Below are 17,828 nucleotides of genomic sequence, written 5' to 3' on the forward strand. Positions count from 1 at the left end.
TTTCATGCAAAGATGGGCTCAATAAAGGACAGAAATGGTATGGACCTAACAGAAGCAGAAGATATTAAGAAGAGATGGCAAGAATACACAGAAGAACTGTACAAAAAGATCTTCACGACCCAGATAATCACGATGGTGTGATCACTGACCTAGAGCCAGACATCCTGGAATGTGAAGTCAAGTGGGCCTTAGAAAGCATCACTATGAACAAAGCTAGTGGAGGTGATAGAATTCCAGTTGAGCTATTTCAAATCCTGAAAGATGATGCTGTGAAAGTGCTGCACTCGATATGCCAGCAAATTTGGAAAACTCAGCAGTGGCCACAGGACTGGAAAAGGTCAGTTTTCATTCCAATCCCAAAGAAAGGCAATGCCAAAGAATGCTCAAACTACCACACAATTGCACTCATCTCACACGCTAGTAAAGTAATGCTCAAAATTCTCCAATCCAGGCTTCAGCAATATGTGAACTGTGAACTTCCTGATGTGCAAGCTGGTTTTAGAAAAGGCAGAGGAACCATAGATCAAATTGCCAACATCCGCTGGATCATGGAAAAAGCAAGAGAGTTCCAGAAAAACATCTATTTCTTCTTTATTGACTATGCCACAGCCTTTGACTGTGTGCATCACCATAAACTGTGGAAAATTCTGAAAGAGATGGGAATACCAGACCACCTGATCTGCCTCTTGCGAAATCTGTATGCAGGTCAGGAAGCAACAGTTAGAACTGGACATGGAACAACAAACTGGTTCCAAATAGGAAAAGGAGTTCGTCAAGGCTGTATATTGTCACCCTGTTTATTTAACTTATATGCAGAGTACATCATGAGAAATGCTGGACTGGAAGAAACACAAGCTGGAATCAAGATTGCCGGGAGAAATGTCAATCACCTCAGCTATGCAGATGACACCACCCTTATGGCAGAAAGTGAAGAGGAACTCAAAAGCCTCTTGATGAAAGTGAAAGAGGAGAGTGAAAAAGTTGGCTTAAAGCTCAATGTTCAGAAAACGAAGATCATGGCATCTGGTCCCATCACTTCATGGGAAATAGATGGGGAAACAGTGGAAACGTGTCAGACTTTATTTTTCTGGGCTCCAAAATCACTGCAGATGGTGACTGCAGCCATGAAATTAAAAGACACTTACTCCTTGGAAGGAAAATTATGACCAACCTAGATAGCATATTTAAAAGCAGAGATGTTACTTTGCCAACAAAGGTTCGTCTAGTCAAGGCTATGGTTTTTCCTGTGGTCATGTATGGATGTGAGAGTTGGACTGTGAAGAAGGCTGAGCGCCGAAGCATTGATGCTTTTGAACTGTGGTGTTGGAGAAGACTCTTGAGAGTCCCTTGGACCGCAAGGAGATCCAACCAGTCCATTCTGAAGGAGATCAGCCCTGGGATTTCTTTGGAAGGAATGATGCTAAAGCTGAAACTCCAGTACTTTGGCCACCTCATGCGAAGAGTTGACTCATTGGAAAAGACTCTGATGCTGGGAGGGATTGGGGGCAAGAGGAAAAGGGGACGACAGAGGATGAGATGGCTGGATGGCATCACTGACTCGATGGATGTGAGTCTCAGTGAACTCTGGGAGTTGGTGATAGACAGGGAGGCCTGGTGTGCTGCGATTCATGGGATCGCAAAGAGTCGGACACGACTGAGCGGCTGACCTGGGCCACCCCGGGGCAGGTGCTCGCTCTGCAGGGCAGTGCCTCTATCCCTCCTGGTACCTTCACCAGATTCTGGGTCGGAGGAAGACAACCAGGGCCCATGGAACACAGAGGGGGATCCTGGCTGCGTAGACTCTTTAAAAAAAAATACTGATGCTCTTGTGAGTCCTCAGAGTTAGGAATGTAAGAGAGAAGAACCTTTGTTTTCTATTACAGGTGGAACTAGTAGTCAAGAATCTGCCTGCAATGCAGGAGACGTGAAGAGACATGGGTCCGATCCGGGGGAGGGAAGATACCCTGGAGTAGGAAATGGCAACCCACTCTAGTATTCTTGCCTGGAAAATCCCACGGACAGAGGAGCCTGGGGACTGCAGTCCACTGGGTTGCACAGAGTCAGACATGACTAAAGCGACTTAGCACATGAGCACCCACAAGTTAGTCACTAAAGGGATGTTGCCTGTAAGCTTAAATTACACATCATGGCCCATCCCTGGGAACCCTGCCTCTCAGGGTTTGAGAGGCAGCTTAATGAACATTAAGCTGAAATACCTTTGTTTAGCTCACAGGAAACACCCTGACCAGGCTCACCTGTGAATGGCTGCAGGAAGGAAGAAATTAACACATCCCCTCTGGAGGCTGACTGGAACCAGGAAATGCTTGCCTTCATTCCCTCCCCTTTTAGTACAAAAGAGGCCTGAATTCTAACTCAGAGAAGATGGTTCTTTGGGACACTGGTCCACTATCTTCTAGAACCTGCTGTCTTTCCAAATAAAGTGGCTATTCCTGCCCCAACAACTGTCTCTCGATTGACTGTGCAGTGAGCAGTATGAGCTTGGATTCTCTAACAGGGACGTTCGAAGCAAATGTATGTTCATGATATCCTGGCCCAGGAGACTGATTTCTCTAAACCCCACATGGCAGCCTGTCAGGGCTGGACAGAGGCCACCAGCTCTCACCACCACCTCCACTCCTGTCTGTGTGTAGCTTGTGTTGACACTCAGGACCCATCACAACGCCCATCAAAACATGCTGGGGCCACCCACAAAGCAAGACCCTCCAGGGCTGTGACTTGCGCAGGCCTTCAGTTACTAGGAAAAAGCACACCTCTTTCTGTATCAAAAACCAGCAATAAGGCTGCAAAAGATGGAAGGAAAAATGGAGACCACCGCTACAACTATTTGCGTGCCTTTTCTGAGTCTTCGTCAGATAACAAGAGATTAGAAATATAAGTGGATGTGAAATTTTCGGTTATACCAAAACTAGAACAGAAAGAGCAGAGAGTGAGCAGCACAGAAGCAGGGCATGTTCTCGGGAGGTGCCCTCTGGCTCAGCCTCTGCTCTCGCCTGCGCCTGCTCTCTGGGGAATCCGTGGAAGAGCATCAGGAAAAGGTGGTCACAATTGAAACCAAAATCCCGTATCTCACTCACCTTCCCCAACACACACGGTCTAAAGAGGGCAGAGTACTCTTGCACAGGAGAGTTTCAGAGAAGGAGGCTGAGGAGGGGTGAGCGGGCAGCTCCTTCTAACCCAAATGAGTTGCGGTCACCGCACCACGAGGTCCCCGCCCAGGGGTGGAATTCACGCTGACCTGACCTGGGGCAGGAAACCTTTTTCTTTAGCTGATGTCCGGAAGCGGAAGCGGGGCTGACAGGACCAACTAGAAGAACCAGTCATGACTGCTGTCCTCTCACTGAGGGCAGTGTTCTATTTCACAAAAACTATCTTTAAAGGTAAAAATTATGAGAAAAAAAAATATTAGCCAACGATCAGGAGGCAACTGCTGATCACAATCACGCACGTCCAACAAGACAGACACGTCTATGCAAAATGAAATGGCGCTGCGGGGGAGAGGCAGCGATGACACGGAAGGCTCCCAGCAGACAGTCACCAACACAAGTGAGGAAGACCGAGCACGAGGTGTGCCAGCACGCGAGGCAGGACCTCAGCCTCGCAGAAACGCATGGCTGCGTGAACAATGGAAGAGAAACGGCGTAAGTACAAGGACAGGGGATGGATACTGGTCACCAGGGGACGGGGTACAGAGTCATACGAAGGAACCTTCTGGGGTGATGAGAACATTCTATATCTTTTTTAAAACAATAAGTTTGAATGTTTGTTTTTTAATGTCTTTGGCTGTGCCAGGTCTCAGTTGCGGCATGCGGGATCTTTAGTTGTGGCCTGCAAACTCTCAGTTGTAGTATGGGGGATCTAGTTTCCTGACCAGGGATGGAACCCAGGCCCCCTGCGTTGGAAGCAAGAAAGCTTACCCACTGGACCGCCGGGGAAGCCCCAGACCATTCTCTATCTTGATGGCAATGGAGGTCCCGCAACTGTGGACCTTTGTTCAAACTCTGATACCGCCCACTAAAATCACTATTTTATTGTTTGAAAACTATATGCCCACTGTGTTGGTTTGTAAAAACTGCTAGAAAATGCCAAGCAAAAATCCCAAGAGTCATTAAGATGGTGCTGTTATACGTAATCAAGAAGTTCCTCAAGTGTTAGGAAATGTATTTACAGCTCACCTCTTTCACTAGGAAAGTGATTTTGAAAATCTGACGCTGACAGCTGACTCTAAATCCTACACGCCTGCTGGCTGAGACCACGAGGCTTCCTGGGCTGCCTACTTCATCGGCCAATGGGCCCAGATGTGTGTAAAGAAGAGAAATTAACCTTCATGGACATTCAATGAAAACATGTGATTAGGAAAGTAAATCCAATACCAGGGGAAAAAAATTTATAGATTAAGTTTTGAAAGAAGTGTGTGTCACTGCTCCTTCAGGTGGAAGGAAAAATACTTCTGTATTTAAATGTCTATTCTGGCAAACTGGCGTAATACCTGTATAATTATTAACAGTGCCCAATGTTCTTAGAAGCCCAGAGGTGGAGTCATGACTACCCTGGTGTTCCTGAATGAGAGAAGTCAGGACAGGGTGGAGAGGCAGATGTGCTGGATGACACGGTTCCAAGGTGATTTCATTAAGATCTGTTCTATCAAACTCAGCCCCCGATTAAGGAGCTCTCCTACAGAAGAAGGCAATGGCACCCCACTCCAGTACTCTTGCCTGGAAAATCCCATGGACAGAAGAGCCTGGTAGGCTGTAGTCCGTGGGGTCGCTAAGAGTCGGACATGACTGAGTGACTTCCCTTTCACTTTTCACTTTCATGCATTGGAGAAGGAAATGGCAACCCACTCCAGTATTCTTGCCTGGAGAATCCCAGGGACAGGGGACCCTGGTGGGCTGCTGTCTATGGGGTCGCACAGAGTCGGACACGACTGAAGTGACTTAGCAGCAGCAGCAGCAGCAGCTACAGGTTAAAAAAAAGCCAACAGGACAACTGTCACTCTGATTGTTGTTCTTCAGTTGCCAAGTTGGGTCTGACTCTTTGCAGACTATCTCCTGGAATTTGCTTAAATTCATGTCCATTGAGTCAGTGATACTACCTAACTATCTCATCCTCTGCTGCCCTCTTCTCCTTTTGCCCTCAATCTTTTCCAGTATCAGCATTTTTTCCAATGAGGTGACTCTTCACATCAAGTGGTCAAAGTACTGGGGCTTCAGCTTCAGCATCACTCCTTCCAATGAATATACAGGGCTGATTTCCTTTAGGATGACTGATTTGATCTCCTTGCAGTCCAAAGGACTCTCAAGAGTCTTCTCCAGCAGCACAATTTTAAAGCATCAATTCTTTGGCACTCAGTCTTCTTTATGGTTCAACTCTCACATCCAGACTGGAAATCCCATAGCTTTGACCATACAGACCTTCGTCAGCAAAGTGACGTCTCTGCTTATTAATATGCTGTCTAGGTTTGCCATAGCTTTCTTCCAAGGAGCAAGCACCTTTTAATTTCATGGTTGCAATCACCATCTGCAGTGATTTTAGAGCCCCAAAATATAAAATCTGTCACTGCTTCCACATTTCCCCTTTCTATTTGCCAGGAAGTGATGGGTCCAAATGTCATGATCTTAAGTCTTTCAAATGTTGAATTTTAAGCCAGCTTTTTCATTCTCCCCTTTCACCTTTACCAAGAGGCTCTTTAGTTCCTCTTCACTTTCTGCCATTAGAGTGGTATCATCTGCATATCTATGGTTGTTGATATTTCTCCCAGCAATCTTGATTTCAGCTTGTGCTTCATCCAGCCCGGCATTGCACATGATGCATTCTGCACAGAAGTGAAATAAGCAGGGTGACAATATACAGCCTTGTCACACTTGTTTCCCAATTTTGAACCAATTTGTTGTTCCATGGCTGGTTCTAACTGCTGCTTATTGACCTGCATACAGGTTTCTCAGGAGACAGGTAAGGTGGTCTGGTATTCCCATCTCTTGAGGAATTTTCCAGTTTACTGTGATCCACATTGTCAAAGACTTGAGCACAGTCAATGAAGCAGAAGCAGATGCTTTTCTGGAATTCCTTTGCTTTTTCTATGATCCAGCATATGTTGGCAATTTGATCTCTCATTCCTCTGCCTTTTCTAAATCCAGCTTATACATCTGGAAGTTCTTGGTTCATGTACTGCTGAAGCTTAGCTTGAAGGAATTTGACCATTATTTGCTAGTGTGTGAAATTAGTGCAATTGTGTGGTAGTTAGAACATTCTTTGGCACCACCCTTCTTTGGGATTGGAATGAAAACTGACCTCTTCCAGTTCTGTAGCCACTGCTGAGTTTCCCAAATTTGCTGGCATATTGAGTGCAGCACTTTCACAGCATCATCTTTTAGGATTTGAAATAGCTCAGCTGGAATTCCATTACCCACACTAGCTTTGTTTGTAGTCATGCATCCTAAAGCCCACTTGACTTCACACTCAGTATGTCTGGCTCTAGGTAAGTGACCATACCCTCATGGTTATCTGGGTCATTAAGACCTTTTTTGTACAGTTCTTGAGTGTGTTTTTGCCACCTCTTCTTAATCTCTTCTGCTTCTGTAAGGTCCTTAGTATTTCTGTCCTTTATGGTTCCCATCTTTGCATGAACTATTCCCTTGATCTCTCCAATTTTCTTAAAGAAATCTCTAGTCTGTCCCATTCTATTATTTTCTACTACTTCTTTGCACTGTTCATTTAAGAAGGGCTTCTTACCTCTCCTTGCTATTCTCTGGAACTCTGCATTCAGTTGGGTATATCTTTCCCTTTTTCCCTTGCTTTTTGCTTCTCTTTTCTCAGCTACTTATAAAGCCTCTTCAGACAACCCCTTGGCCCTTCTTGCATTTCTTTTTCTTGGGGATGGTTTTGGTCACTGCCTCCTATACAATGTTACAAACCTCTGTCCACAGTTCTTCACTAGCACTGGCACTCCATCTCCTAGATCTAATCCCTTGAATCCATTTGTCACTTCTACTGTATAATCATGAGAGATTTAATTTAGGTCGTATCTGAAAGGTCTAGTGGTTTTCCCTACTTTCTGCACTTTCAACCTGAATTTTACAGCAAGGAGCTCATGATCTAAGCCACAGTCAGCTCCTGGCCTTGTTTTGCTGACTGTATAAAGCTTCTCCATCTTTGGCTGCAAAGAACATAATCAATCTGATTTTGGCGTTGACCATTTGGTGTTGTCTATGTTTAGAATTGTCTCTTGTGTTGTTGGAAAAGGGTGTTTGCTATGACCAGTGTGTTCTCTTGGCAAAACTCTGTTAGCCTTTGCCCTGCTTCATTTTATACTCCAAGGCCAAACTTGCCTGTGCTCCAGGTATCTCATGACTTCCTACTTTGGTATTCCAATCCTCTATGATGAAAAAAGTATCTTTTTTTTGGTGTTAGTTCTAGAAGATGTTGTAGGTCTCCATAGAACCGTTCAGCTTCTTCAGCATTAGTGGCTGGGGCATAGACTTGGATTACTGTGATATTGAATGGTTTGCCATGGAAATGAACAGAGATCATTCTGTAGTTTTTGAAACTACACCGAAGTACTGCATTTCAGACTCTTGTTGATTATGAGGGCTACTCCACTTCTTCTAAGAGACTGTTGCCCAGAGCAGTAGATATATATAATGGTCATCTGAATTAAATTCACCCATTCCCATCCATTTCAGTTTACTGATTCCAAAGATGTCAGTGATCACTCTTGCCATCTCCTGTTTGACCACATCTAATTTACCTTTATCCATGGATCTAACATTCCAGGTTCCTATGAAACATTGTATTTTACAGCATTGGACTTTACTTTCACCATGAGACATATCCACAACTGAGAATTGTTTCCACTTGGCCTAGCCGCTTCATTCTTTCTGGAGCTTTTAGTAATTGCCCTCCACTGTTCCCAAGTACCATACTGGACACCTTCCGACCCGGGGTCTCATCTTCCAGTGTCATATCCTTTCGCCTTTTCATACTGTTCATAGGGTTCTCGTGCCAAGAATACTGGAGTGGTTTGCCATTCCCTCCTCCAGTGGACCACGTTTTTGTCAGAACTCTTCACTATAACCCATCCGTCTTGGGTGGCCCTGCACAGCATGGCTCATAGCTCCAATGAGTTACACATGCTCCTTTGCACTGACAAGGCTGTGATCCATGAAGAAGAAACTCCAATATGGGGAGTAACCTCTATGCTGGCTTTGACCTTGAAAGTCATGAGGCATGTGCCATACACAACCGATAACGTCAGACCCTAACAACCGAACCCTGACGTGCAGTCTAGGCTGGTCACATGGAATACGGAATCCAGGACATAAGGAAACCAGGTCAGTAAGATGCTGGTGACCCTGGAAGCAGTTGGGGAGCTGGCTTCATCCCACCCACTGCGGGTGCCTCTGGGGGGTAGGGCAAGGTACCCAGTTTTAGCAAATCCAGAGGGTGGGTCTAGGAGCAGTCTGGTAAAAAACCAAGGGTCTCTCCAAATTCCTTCTGTCTCCTTTCCTATCAAAATAAAGAAAGGCCCCTCAAGGCCAGTGTCCCTCTGCAAACACCCCTGTGAAGATGTAAACCCTCTGCTGCCATCAGGCCCCATGTGCAGCCGTCTGTCTTTCCTGGGGAATCCCCAGAAGCTCAGCACACCACCACCTGCACCCAGCCTGTACTCACTGAAGGAACGCCCTGGAAATTCACGTCTACCCAGAGGCTCTGGGTAGGGGTTTTGAAGAAGTAACCAAGGCAAGGCAGGTGAGACTGGATTTGGGTGGTCCTAAATCCAGTGACTGGTGTCCTCATAGGAAAAGGACCCAGAGACCCAGGGAGAGATCCCGGCAGGGACGAGGTGATGCAGCGACCAGCCAAGGATCGCCAAGGGCCATCAGCAACACCAGAGCTGGAACAGGGCCGGAGGAACCAGCCCTACCCACACCTGGATCCTGGACTTCAGGCTTCCAGACTGTGAGACAGGACATTTCTCTCATTTAAGCCCTGGTCTGCAGTGCTCTGAGAAACCGTGCGGGCCACTTCATGGACCCCTCCCTCCTTGATACTGCTGGGCAAGCCCACCTGGAGTGGCTCCCAAACCTCAGCTACGATGTAGGGGTCATGGGACAGCCCAGAGCCCCCCAAACTTGTTACCCCTCTTGCCCTACCAAGCCATCTGTAACCCACAGTGCTCAAAACAAAAGAGATCATTTCCTTGTCAGAATCCTGTGGTTTGGGGTCAGGAGGAAAGTCAGCGTCTGCTTCTCCCCAAGAGGAATTCATCTTAGAGGCAGCCACAAGCGTGTCCACCCCCGGCAGTCCCAGGTGGGGTGTGTGAAATCCCATTCACCCAGGTCACAGCCCCACATGTAAGCCATTCACAAGGTCAGGTGGGAAGGACATGCACCCAAAGGACCTACAATGGGGGTGGAAAAGCCTTAAGTCCACCCGCCCCTTACAAGGTCAGACGCCCCAGTTCGGGGTGGCAAGCCCTCATCTGATTTGCTTCTCCATACGATGCAGGTGAATCACAGGTGTCCACTAGGTCTTTCTCTGACCACCCCCCCCCCCACACACACACACATATGCACACTCCAACCTCTAGGAGAAGGCTGCTGGAGCCAGAATCCGGGTTCAAATCCTGATTCCTTCACTCTCTGCTCTGTGACTCAAGGCAGGTTTCTTAACCTCCCTGTGCTCCATTCCCTCTGCCCAAACCCTGGGACCATAACCTGACCCCAGAGGATGGGCAGGTGAGTGATGTGGGAAGCCAGAGGACCGAGCTGGGAATGGAGCTGCCGCCAGCAAGCCTGGCCTTGGGCGAGCTCTTCTAACAGCCTCTCAGGCCAGGCAATCAACATGCACACCAACTAACCCATCTGCATTCCCCACCCCCGCAGGCCTGCCCAGCTGGACGCCTCTCACTAACATCAGGTTGCTGTGCGAGGCAGGGGCAGCAGGACAGCGGGCAGGCTGGGGGCAGGGGCCACCACATACCCTGGAGCCCGGGGCAAGCCTGCCTCAGCATGGGCTTGTCCATCCTCTTGGCGTAGAAGGCTGCGTACCACACACGCAGCTCGGTGCCCGGGGGGATGTCCCTGGAGGTGGTGAAGTAGACATCGCTGCCGTGCTGGAAGGCTGTCAGGTTCTGGTGACCTGGCTCCGCTGCCGGCCGCACCAGCATCATCCAGTTGCAGTCGTCCTCGTTGGAGGTGTCAAAGCACACGGGGTGCCCATCCTTCTGGAACACCTGGCGGGGGGAGCGCAGACCACCGCAGGGCCGGGTGGGGGCTGGTTATCCACCAGTGTGTGTATTAGCGTGCACACACGTGTGTGTGTGTGCATGTGCGCACGCAAGGGGCTACTGAGTGACCAGTCTAGACACTGCCACATCAGGGCACTGCACGGACCTGTTCTACACTGATAGGTGTCCACACTGATGGGCGGGCAGAGGAGGACCCCCGAAACAGGTCAGACTGGTCACAGGCAACAGGGAAGCAGGAGGCACAACTAAAGGTCAGGTGTCAGGGGGAGGCCTGAGTTCTTAGGTGGGAACTGGGGTGCCTCATCTCCACCTGTGGTCCAGGCGGGTACCTGGTCACGTGTGCTCTGCTCCTGTTCCAGGATGCACGAGGAAGCCTGAGCTCTACTCCCAGGTCAGGAGTTCTCAGGAGCCCTGAGTGCTACGCATGGTCCTGTTGGGAATGAGGACACCTCAGGTCTACCTGTGGTCCAGGTGTAGGACCTGGACACTCAGCTCTAATCAGTTTTCAAGTGGGCATGAAGACACCCGAGTTCTACTCCTGGCCCAGGGTGTCAGGGGAACACCTGAACTCTATACCTGGGCCGGGTGTATCAGGATACCTGAGTTCTTTTCCCAGTTCTGTTGCAACTATGTTCAATGACTTTGGCAAAGTTTCTCAATCCCTTTTTAAAAATTTGAATTATTTATTCATTTATTTATTGACTTGTTGACCATTCCAGGCGGCATGCGGGATCTTAGTTCCCAGACCAGGGAGTGGACCTGTGCACCCTTCAGTGGAAGTGCAGAGTCTTAACCACTGGGCCATGGAAGTCCCATTCCTTGATCTTTACAAGCTGTGCCTTCATCTAAAAAGCAGCACCATCACTTTATGGATGGAATGCAGGCAGGGACGAGGGGGAGAAGCCTGAATATTTTGAAGTTCAAAGTAACCACATGGAATGGGGGCTCCAGTCCCCTATTTGCTGATGCAATTGTTGTTTCCTCATTATAGAAAGAAATCTCCCTTCTTCTCCTGCCTTTTCCTGTAGGGGCACCCCACTGCTAAGAGCTGGAGAACCCCCTCTGAGAAGGGGAGGGGGTGGAGGGGGCTACCAGGTGCCTAATGCCTCCTAGTTGGTACAGGGGCTGCTCCCAGTTGGCCTTAGCCTCCTCCTGTGGGCATAAAGGTGCCCCCAGCACCCAGGTACCCAACACTGAGCCTGTGCTGGAACAACTCAACACCAGACACAGACCTTCGGAATCTTGAGTCACTGAAAGAAACCAAAACAGGCACAAAGGGCTTTTTCAAAGAGGCCTTGGCCAACCATGGGCCCACAGCGATTACTCCCATCAGCCCCGGGTCTCTTGACATCACTCCTGCACATAAAACAGCCTTTCTTTCTTTCCTTTCTTTGTAAACAAATCAAGTCCCTTTCCTTTCTCTCTGCCATGCTGAAATCTCCCTTGTAAACTCAGTTCTCTGAGGACTGTCGAGTCCCCACGGTCAGCTGGATCATCTCTGTCACAAAACACTTGGGTCTCTGCTAAGGGTCTCCAGGAAAGCTTGCCTCTGGGGCTCACTGCTGCCCGACCAGCGCCTGTTCCTCTCAGTTTATTTCATGGGTGTTTCTGAAGGCTGGCTGCGGCTGAGCCCTCTGGGCATGGGGCCAGAGCTGTGACCCATACTCACAACCCCAGCCTCGCGGCACCTCTGGGGGTCTCACTTTAAGTGATCAAGTCCTCCCTGTGATTTTCTTCCATTTCCTTTTTCTCAGTGTCACACAGAAGCCATCATCTCCCTGTCTGATGTGCTTTTCAGAGTTGCCAAATTTTGCACTGGTCTCTCATCAACACAAAACACCTTCCTTTCAAAAGAGCCTTGCAAACTCCACACAGGTGTGAAATCCCCACGCGGTTCTGCAAATTCCACAGAAAGCCCCTCCTACAGCCTGCACTGGGGTGGTAGGGGGGCTGTCCATTCTTGCCTATGTTTTAAATATACTCTTATGAGTTTTGCAAAATACTAACTTAACTCATGCTCTTGTGATATAAAAATAAACTAAAAAAAAAAAAAGAAAAAGAAACACTGTCTTGGAAATTCAGCAGAACTACAACACCTAGAGCTGTCTCTATGATGTTTGTAAATCACTGAACTCTTCAGTGAGCATCACCCTCACACACCTGCACGCAAGGAAGGTCACAAACACGGGTGCCACAGCCCCCACCAGCCCAGCGTGTACCTTCAGTGGAAACGCGGACTCCTTCTCCCATTTGGCGACGCGTCGCGACTCAAAGGGGCCGAACTGCGTGCGCTTGACGAGCTGGGTCACGGCAAACACCCCCTCAGCTCCGTCTTCCAGGCGTCTGATCTCCAGGTTGGAGGGAAGGGATGACCTAGAGATGAAACAAAGCAAGAGAGTCTCGGCCTCCAGTGCCCACTGGCCAGGGTGCCACCCTCACCAGGGACAGAGGGTTAGGACGATGGAGAAGGCTGCTCCCGCTGGCCCCAGAGCAGCTGATGGAGAGGCAATGACTTGAAGATGTGTTTATACTCCCCACCCAGGAGACAGAGCCAATGCTCACATGCATGCATACACACACACACACACACCCCCTAAGTGGGCCCATAGAGAGGGAGGGAGGACCAGAGAGAGACCATGAAGAGGTGCCACGTGGAAAGGACCACGGGAATGACAAGACCAGAAGAGGGTTTCCCGCGAGGCTGCGCTGGGCGAGGTTCATCACGAATGTGGCCTTTCTAAGTCAATTCAGACAATGTTAAGGAGAGGACACGTGTATCCTGGTGGGAGAGGAAGGGAGGTGTGTCGGCAAGGACCTAGCGTGAGCCAAGACCAGGGCACGCCTGACCCACGTCTGGGGTGGGGTATGGACCCCTCACAGGAGCGGCAGGAGGCCAGTTGAGATGAGGAACCCATCCGGGAAGGACTGATGGCTCCCACTGGAGGTTTGTGGGCAATGGGCAACCACTGAAGGGTCTGGAAGAGCTGGTCAGGTCTGTGGTCTGGGCCAAAATAGGAATCTCTCTGCTCTGCACAGGTAAGTCACAGTCAAACTAGTTGGGAGGCTTCTAGGAACAGCAGTGATGACAGCCTGAGTGCCAGCCCATTCCTAAAGCAGATGTCGTGATGACAGCCACGTCTGAGGGGCCACCCTCTCCTCTTTACAGATGAGACAACCAGGATGCCTAGAGGGGCATGTCTCGTCCAGGTCCAAACAGCTACCACGTGGCAACAGGGCTGCAACCTGGGGGCCCCACAGGGGACACGGTCCCCCAACCCCAGGGAAATGTGGACTGGCAGAGCCACAGAGCCCCTGCACCAGATCTAGGTGCTCGTCCAGCAGCTACTCCCCCTTTGCCTAGCCACCTGTACTCACTGCCCACAGCTCCAGCCCCCAGCCAGGCATGTGTCAGACAGCAAGCCTGGGTTCGAACCACAGGGGAGACTGAAGGAGCAGACCTACAACCTCAGCCGTGGTCACCTGGTGTATAAACCAACTCAGCGCCCCAGCTGAACCAGGAACTAGATAAAAGATATTGACCAGGAAGCCTCTTCCTTGACATGCCCAGGCTCATCCCCGGGGCAGGTAAACAGCTTGCAGTGGATGGTGGCTTCGAACAAGAGGACGATCCCTCTCCTCCTTATTTGCTGTCTCCTCCTTTTGTGTAGACACCGAGGTGGCCAGGCTCTCGCCACAGGTGACAAACAGACAACCCTGTTTGACAGGCAGGATGGTAAAGACAGCTGGAGGGGTCACTCACCTGGCCCTGCTTAACACGAAGGAGTCTTTGACCATGACCACCGGGCCCAGCTCAGGACATTCAGAGTCGTGGTACTGGCTGCAGTCCTCACACCCTGAAAACAGACATCCTGGCATCAGGGGAGGGGGCATCAAGAGGGGAGGGAGACGCCCACAGAGCATCCCACAGCCCGGGGGTGACCCACAGCGCTCCCCACAAGTGCAAAAAGAGAGCAACACAGGACACGAGCCCCCAGGAGAAAAACCCAGCTCCACGGCACGCGGCAAGGCTGACCGAGTCAGCTCTATGGGGACGCAGGACAGCGTCTCAGTCAACGAAAACTCACCAACGTAACCCGTTTCTCATAAATCGAACATGCCGGAAACCCTTCTAAAACCTGGGATTACCTTTCTGAGTCTGCTGCTACCCTTGTCCCAGTGCCCTTTGCCGGGAGTTCTGGGAAAGCAGATTCTTTTAAAATCGGACCCGGTAGCACATTTCATGTCATACACTGTGGTTCTTAGTAACAGGGAAAATCCCATCTAAAAGGAGACAGCTTTTCTCTACACAAAGACCAGACGTGCACGTGACTCTGCCTGCTGGTGAAGGTGGGCCACGGGCCCTGCAACACTTACAGATGAACATGATCTCTTCATTCCCGTCCTCAGCCATCGCCGCCACCTGCCAGGACACAGTGCCACATTAATGAGCAGCTTTGGGCCCAAGGCATTTTTTTTTTTTTTAATTTATTGAGTAAACTTGATTTACAAAGTGGTGTTAATTTCTGCTACACGGCGAAGTGATTCAGTTACATATATGCATGCGTGCTGAGTCACTTCGGTCGTGTCCAGCTTTTTGTGACCCTGTGGACTGTACCCACCAGGCTCCTCTGTCCATGGGATTCTCCAGGCAAGAACACTGGAGTGGGCTGCCGTGCCCTTCTCCTTCAGTTATACATACAATTCTTCCTTACATTCTTTCCCACTGGCATTTTTGATGATTAATATTTTTTAATTGGAGGATAATTACTTTACGAGGTTGTATTCGTTTCTACTGTATAATGAAGTGAATCAGCTACATGTATACATATATGCCCTCCCTTGCGGACCTCCCCCGACCCCCATCTCATGCCTCGACGTCACCACAGAGGACCAAACTGAGCTCCCTGTGCTTCTGGACCTAGAGTCCATCATACAGAGTACAGTTAGGAAGAGAAAAATTTCACATATGAATGCATATATGTGAAAGCCAGAAAAATGATACAAATGAACCTATTTTCAGGGGAGGAATAGAGACACAGATGTAGAGACATGTGAACACAGTGGGGGAAGGGGAGGACGGGATGTATCGGGAGATTGGGATTGACATATGTAAGTTACTGTGTGTAAAATAGCTACCTAGTGGGAAGCTGCTATAAAGCCAGAAAGCTCAGCTCAGTGCTCCACTTGCATATTTTTTTAGTATTTATTTATTTGGTTGCACCAGGCATGTAGAATCCAGTTCCCTGACCACGGATCGAACATAGGTCCCCTGCACTGGGGGCATGGAGTCTTAGCCACTGGATCGCCAGGGAGGTCCCCCTCCATTGGCATTTTTTAAAGACAGTTCCTGCTCCCACAGACAAAGGAGCCTGGTAGGCCGAGGTCCATGGGGCCGATAAGAGTCAGACACGACTGAGCGACTTTACTTTCACTTTTCACTTTCATGCACTGGAGAAGGAAATGGCAACCCACTCCAGTGTTCTTGCCTGGAGAATCGCAGGGACGGGGGAGCCTGGTGGGCTGCCGTCTATGGGGTCGCACAGAGTCGGACACAACTGATGCAACTTAGCAGCAGCAGCAGCTAATGGCCCCCTAAACCATATACAGAGACTGACTTTGTGATTAGAAAAAAAATTTTTTTTCCATTTTGTTTTTTTGGTCACATCATGTGGCTTGCAGAACCTCAGTTCCCTGACCAGGAATAGAACCCGGGCTCTCGCAGTGGAAGCACAGAGCCCTAACCACTGCACAGTCAGGGAATTCCCTGACTTGGTGCTCCAAAGGCAACATGCAGTACGGTCCTCTTTATTGTGGGATGGGTTTGGGCCTTGAAATGTTTCCTCACCCAGAACGATGTTGCTTTTAACAAGCCACATGTGTGCATGGCTCTGGATTTAGGACACTGTCGTGAAACCTGGCTTTCACCTTTCCCTAGCAGCCATCCGCTTCCATATGTAAAATACATGTTGTTGTTGTCCAGTCGCTCAGTTGTATCCGACTCTTGCAACTCCGTGGACTGCAGTATGCCAGGCTTCCCTGTCCTTCACTATCTCTCAGAGCTTGCTCAAATTCATGTCCATTGAGTCAGTGATGCCATCCAACCATCTCAATCTCTGTTGCCCCCTTCTTCTCCTGCTTTCAATCTTTCCCAGCATCAGGGTCTTTTCCAATGAGTCCACTCTTCACATCAGGTGTCAACAGTACTGGAATTTCAGCTTCAGCATCAGCTTCCAAAGAACACCCAGGACTGATCTCCTATAGGATGGACTGGTTGGATCTCCTTGCAGTCCAAGGGACTCTCAAGAGTCTTCTCCAACACCACAGTTCAAAAGCTTCAATTCTTCAGCACTCAGATGAAAGTGAAAGAGGAGAGTGAAAAAGTTGGCTTAAAGCTCAACATTCAGAAAACTAAGATCATGGCATCCGGTCCCATCACTTCATGGCAAATAGATGGGGAAACAGTGGAACAGTGGCTGACTTTATTTTTCTGGGCTCCAAAATCACTGCAGATGGTGACTGCAGCCATGAAATTAAAAGACGCTTACTCCTTGGAAGGAAAGTTATGACCAACCTAGACAAATATTCGGAGAAGGCAATGGCAACCCACTCCAGTACTCTTGCCTGGCAAATCCCATAGATGGAGGAGCCTGGTGGGCTGCAGTCCATGGGGTCCCTAGGAGTCGGACATGACTGAGCGACTTCACTTTCACTTTTCACTTTTATGCACTGGAGAAGGAAATGGCAACCCACTCCAGTGTCTTTGCCTGGAGAATCCCAGGGACGGGATTCCCAGCCCTGGTGGGCTACTGTCTACGGGGTCGCACAGAGTCGGACACGACTGAAGTGACTTAGCAGCAGCAGACAACATATTAAAAAGCAGAGACATTACTTTGTCAACAAAGGTCCGTCTAGTCAAGGCTATGGTTTTTCCAGTAGTCATGTATGTATGTGAGAGTTGGACTATAAAGAAAGCTGAGTGCCGAAGAATTGATGCTTTTGAACTGTGGTGTTGGAGAAGACTCTTGAGAGTCCTTTGGACTGCAAGGAGATCCAACCAGTCCATCCTAAAGGAGATCAGTCCTGGGTGTTCAGTGGAAAGACTGATGTTGAAGCTGAAACTCTAATACTTTGGCCACCTGATGTGAAGTGCTGACTCATTTGAAAAGACCCTGATGCTGGGAAAGACTGAGGGCAAGAGGAGAAGGGGACAACAGAGGATGAGATGGTTGGATGGCATCACTGACTCAAGGGACATGGGTTGGATAGACTCCAGGAGTTGGTGATGGACAGGGAGGCCTGGCGTGCTGCGGTTCATGGGGTCACAAAGAGTCGGACACGCCTGAGCGACTGAACTGAACTGAACAGCTTTCTTTACAGTCCAACTCTCACATCCATATGTGACTATTGGTAAAACCACATCTTTGACTATACAGACCTTTGTCAGCAAAGTGATATTTCTGCTTTTTAATACACTAAGTTTGTCACAGCTTTTCTTCCAAGGAGCAAGTGACTTTTAATTTCATGGCTGTAGTCACTCTCCACAGTGATTTCTGAGCCTAAG

At 49.1% G+C, this 17,828-nt stretch overlaps 1 protein-coding gene across 2 annotated transcripts in view; it reads right to left on the reverse strand.

Annotated features, from left to right (window-relative positions):
• PRDM15 (PR/SET domain 15) overlaps positions 1-17,828 on the reverse strand; it is a 69,266-nt gene that overhangs the window by 36,576 nt on the left and 14,862 nt on the right. For both annotated transcript variants that reach the window (XM_024996507.2, XM_024996511.2), the window contains exons 2-5: positions 14,642-14,687; positions 14,028-14,121; positions 12,487-12,640; positions 10,000-10,252 (exon numbers count right to left, since the gene is read on the reverse strand). In XM_024996507.2, coding sequence (XP_024852275.1) covers positions 10,000-10,252; positions 12,487-12,640; positions 14,028-14,121; positions 14,642-14,687 — 547 coding nt within the window. The remainder of the gene's footprint in view (positions 1-9,999; positions 10,253-12,486; positions 12,641-14,027; positions 14,122-14,641; positions 14,688-17,828) is intronic.

Source organism: Bos taurus, chromosome 1 (genome assembly GCF_002263795.3).
Source record: "Bos taurus isolate L1 Dominette 01449 registration number 42190680 breed Hereford chromosome 1, ARS-UCD2.0, whole genome shotgun sequence".
NCBI classification, from domain to species: domain Eukaryota; kingdom Metazoa; phylum Chordata; class Mammalia; order Artiodactyla; family Bovidae; genus Bos; species Bos taurus.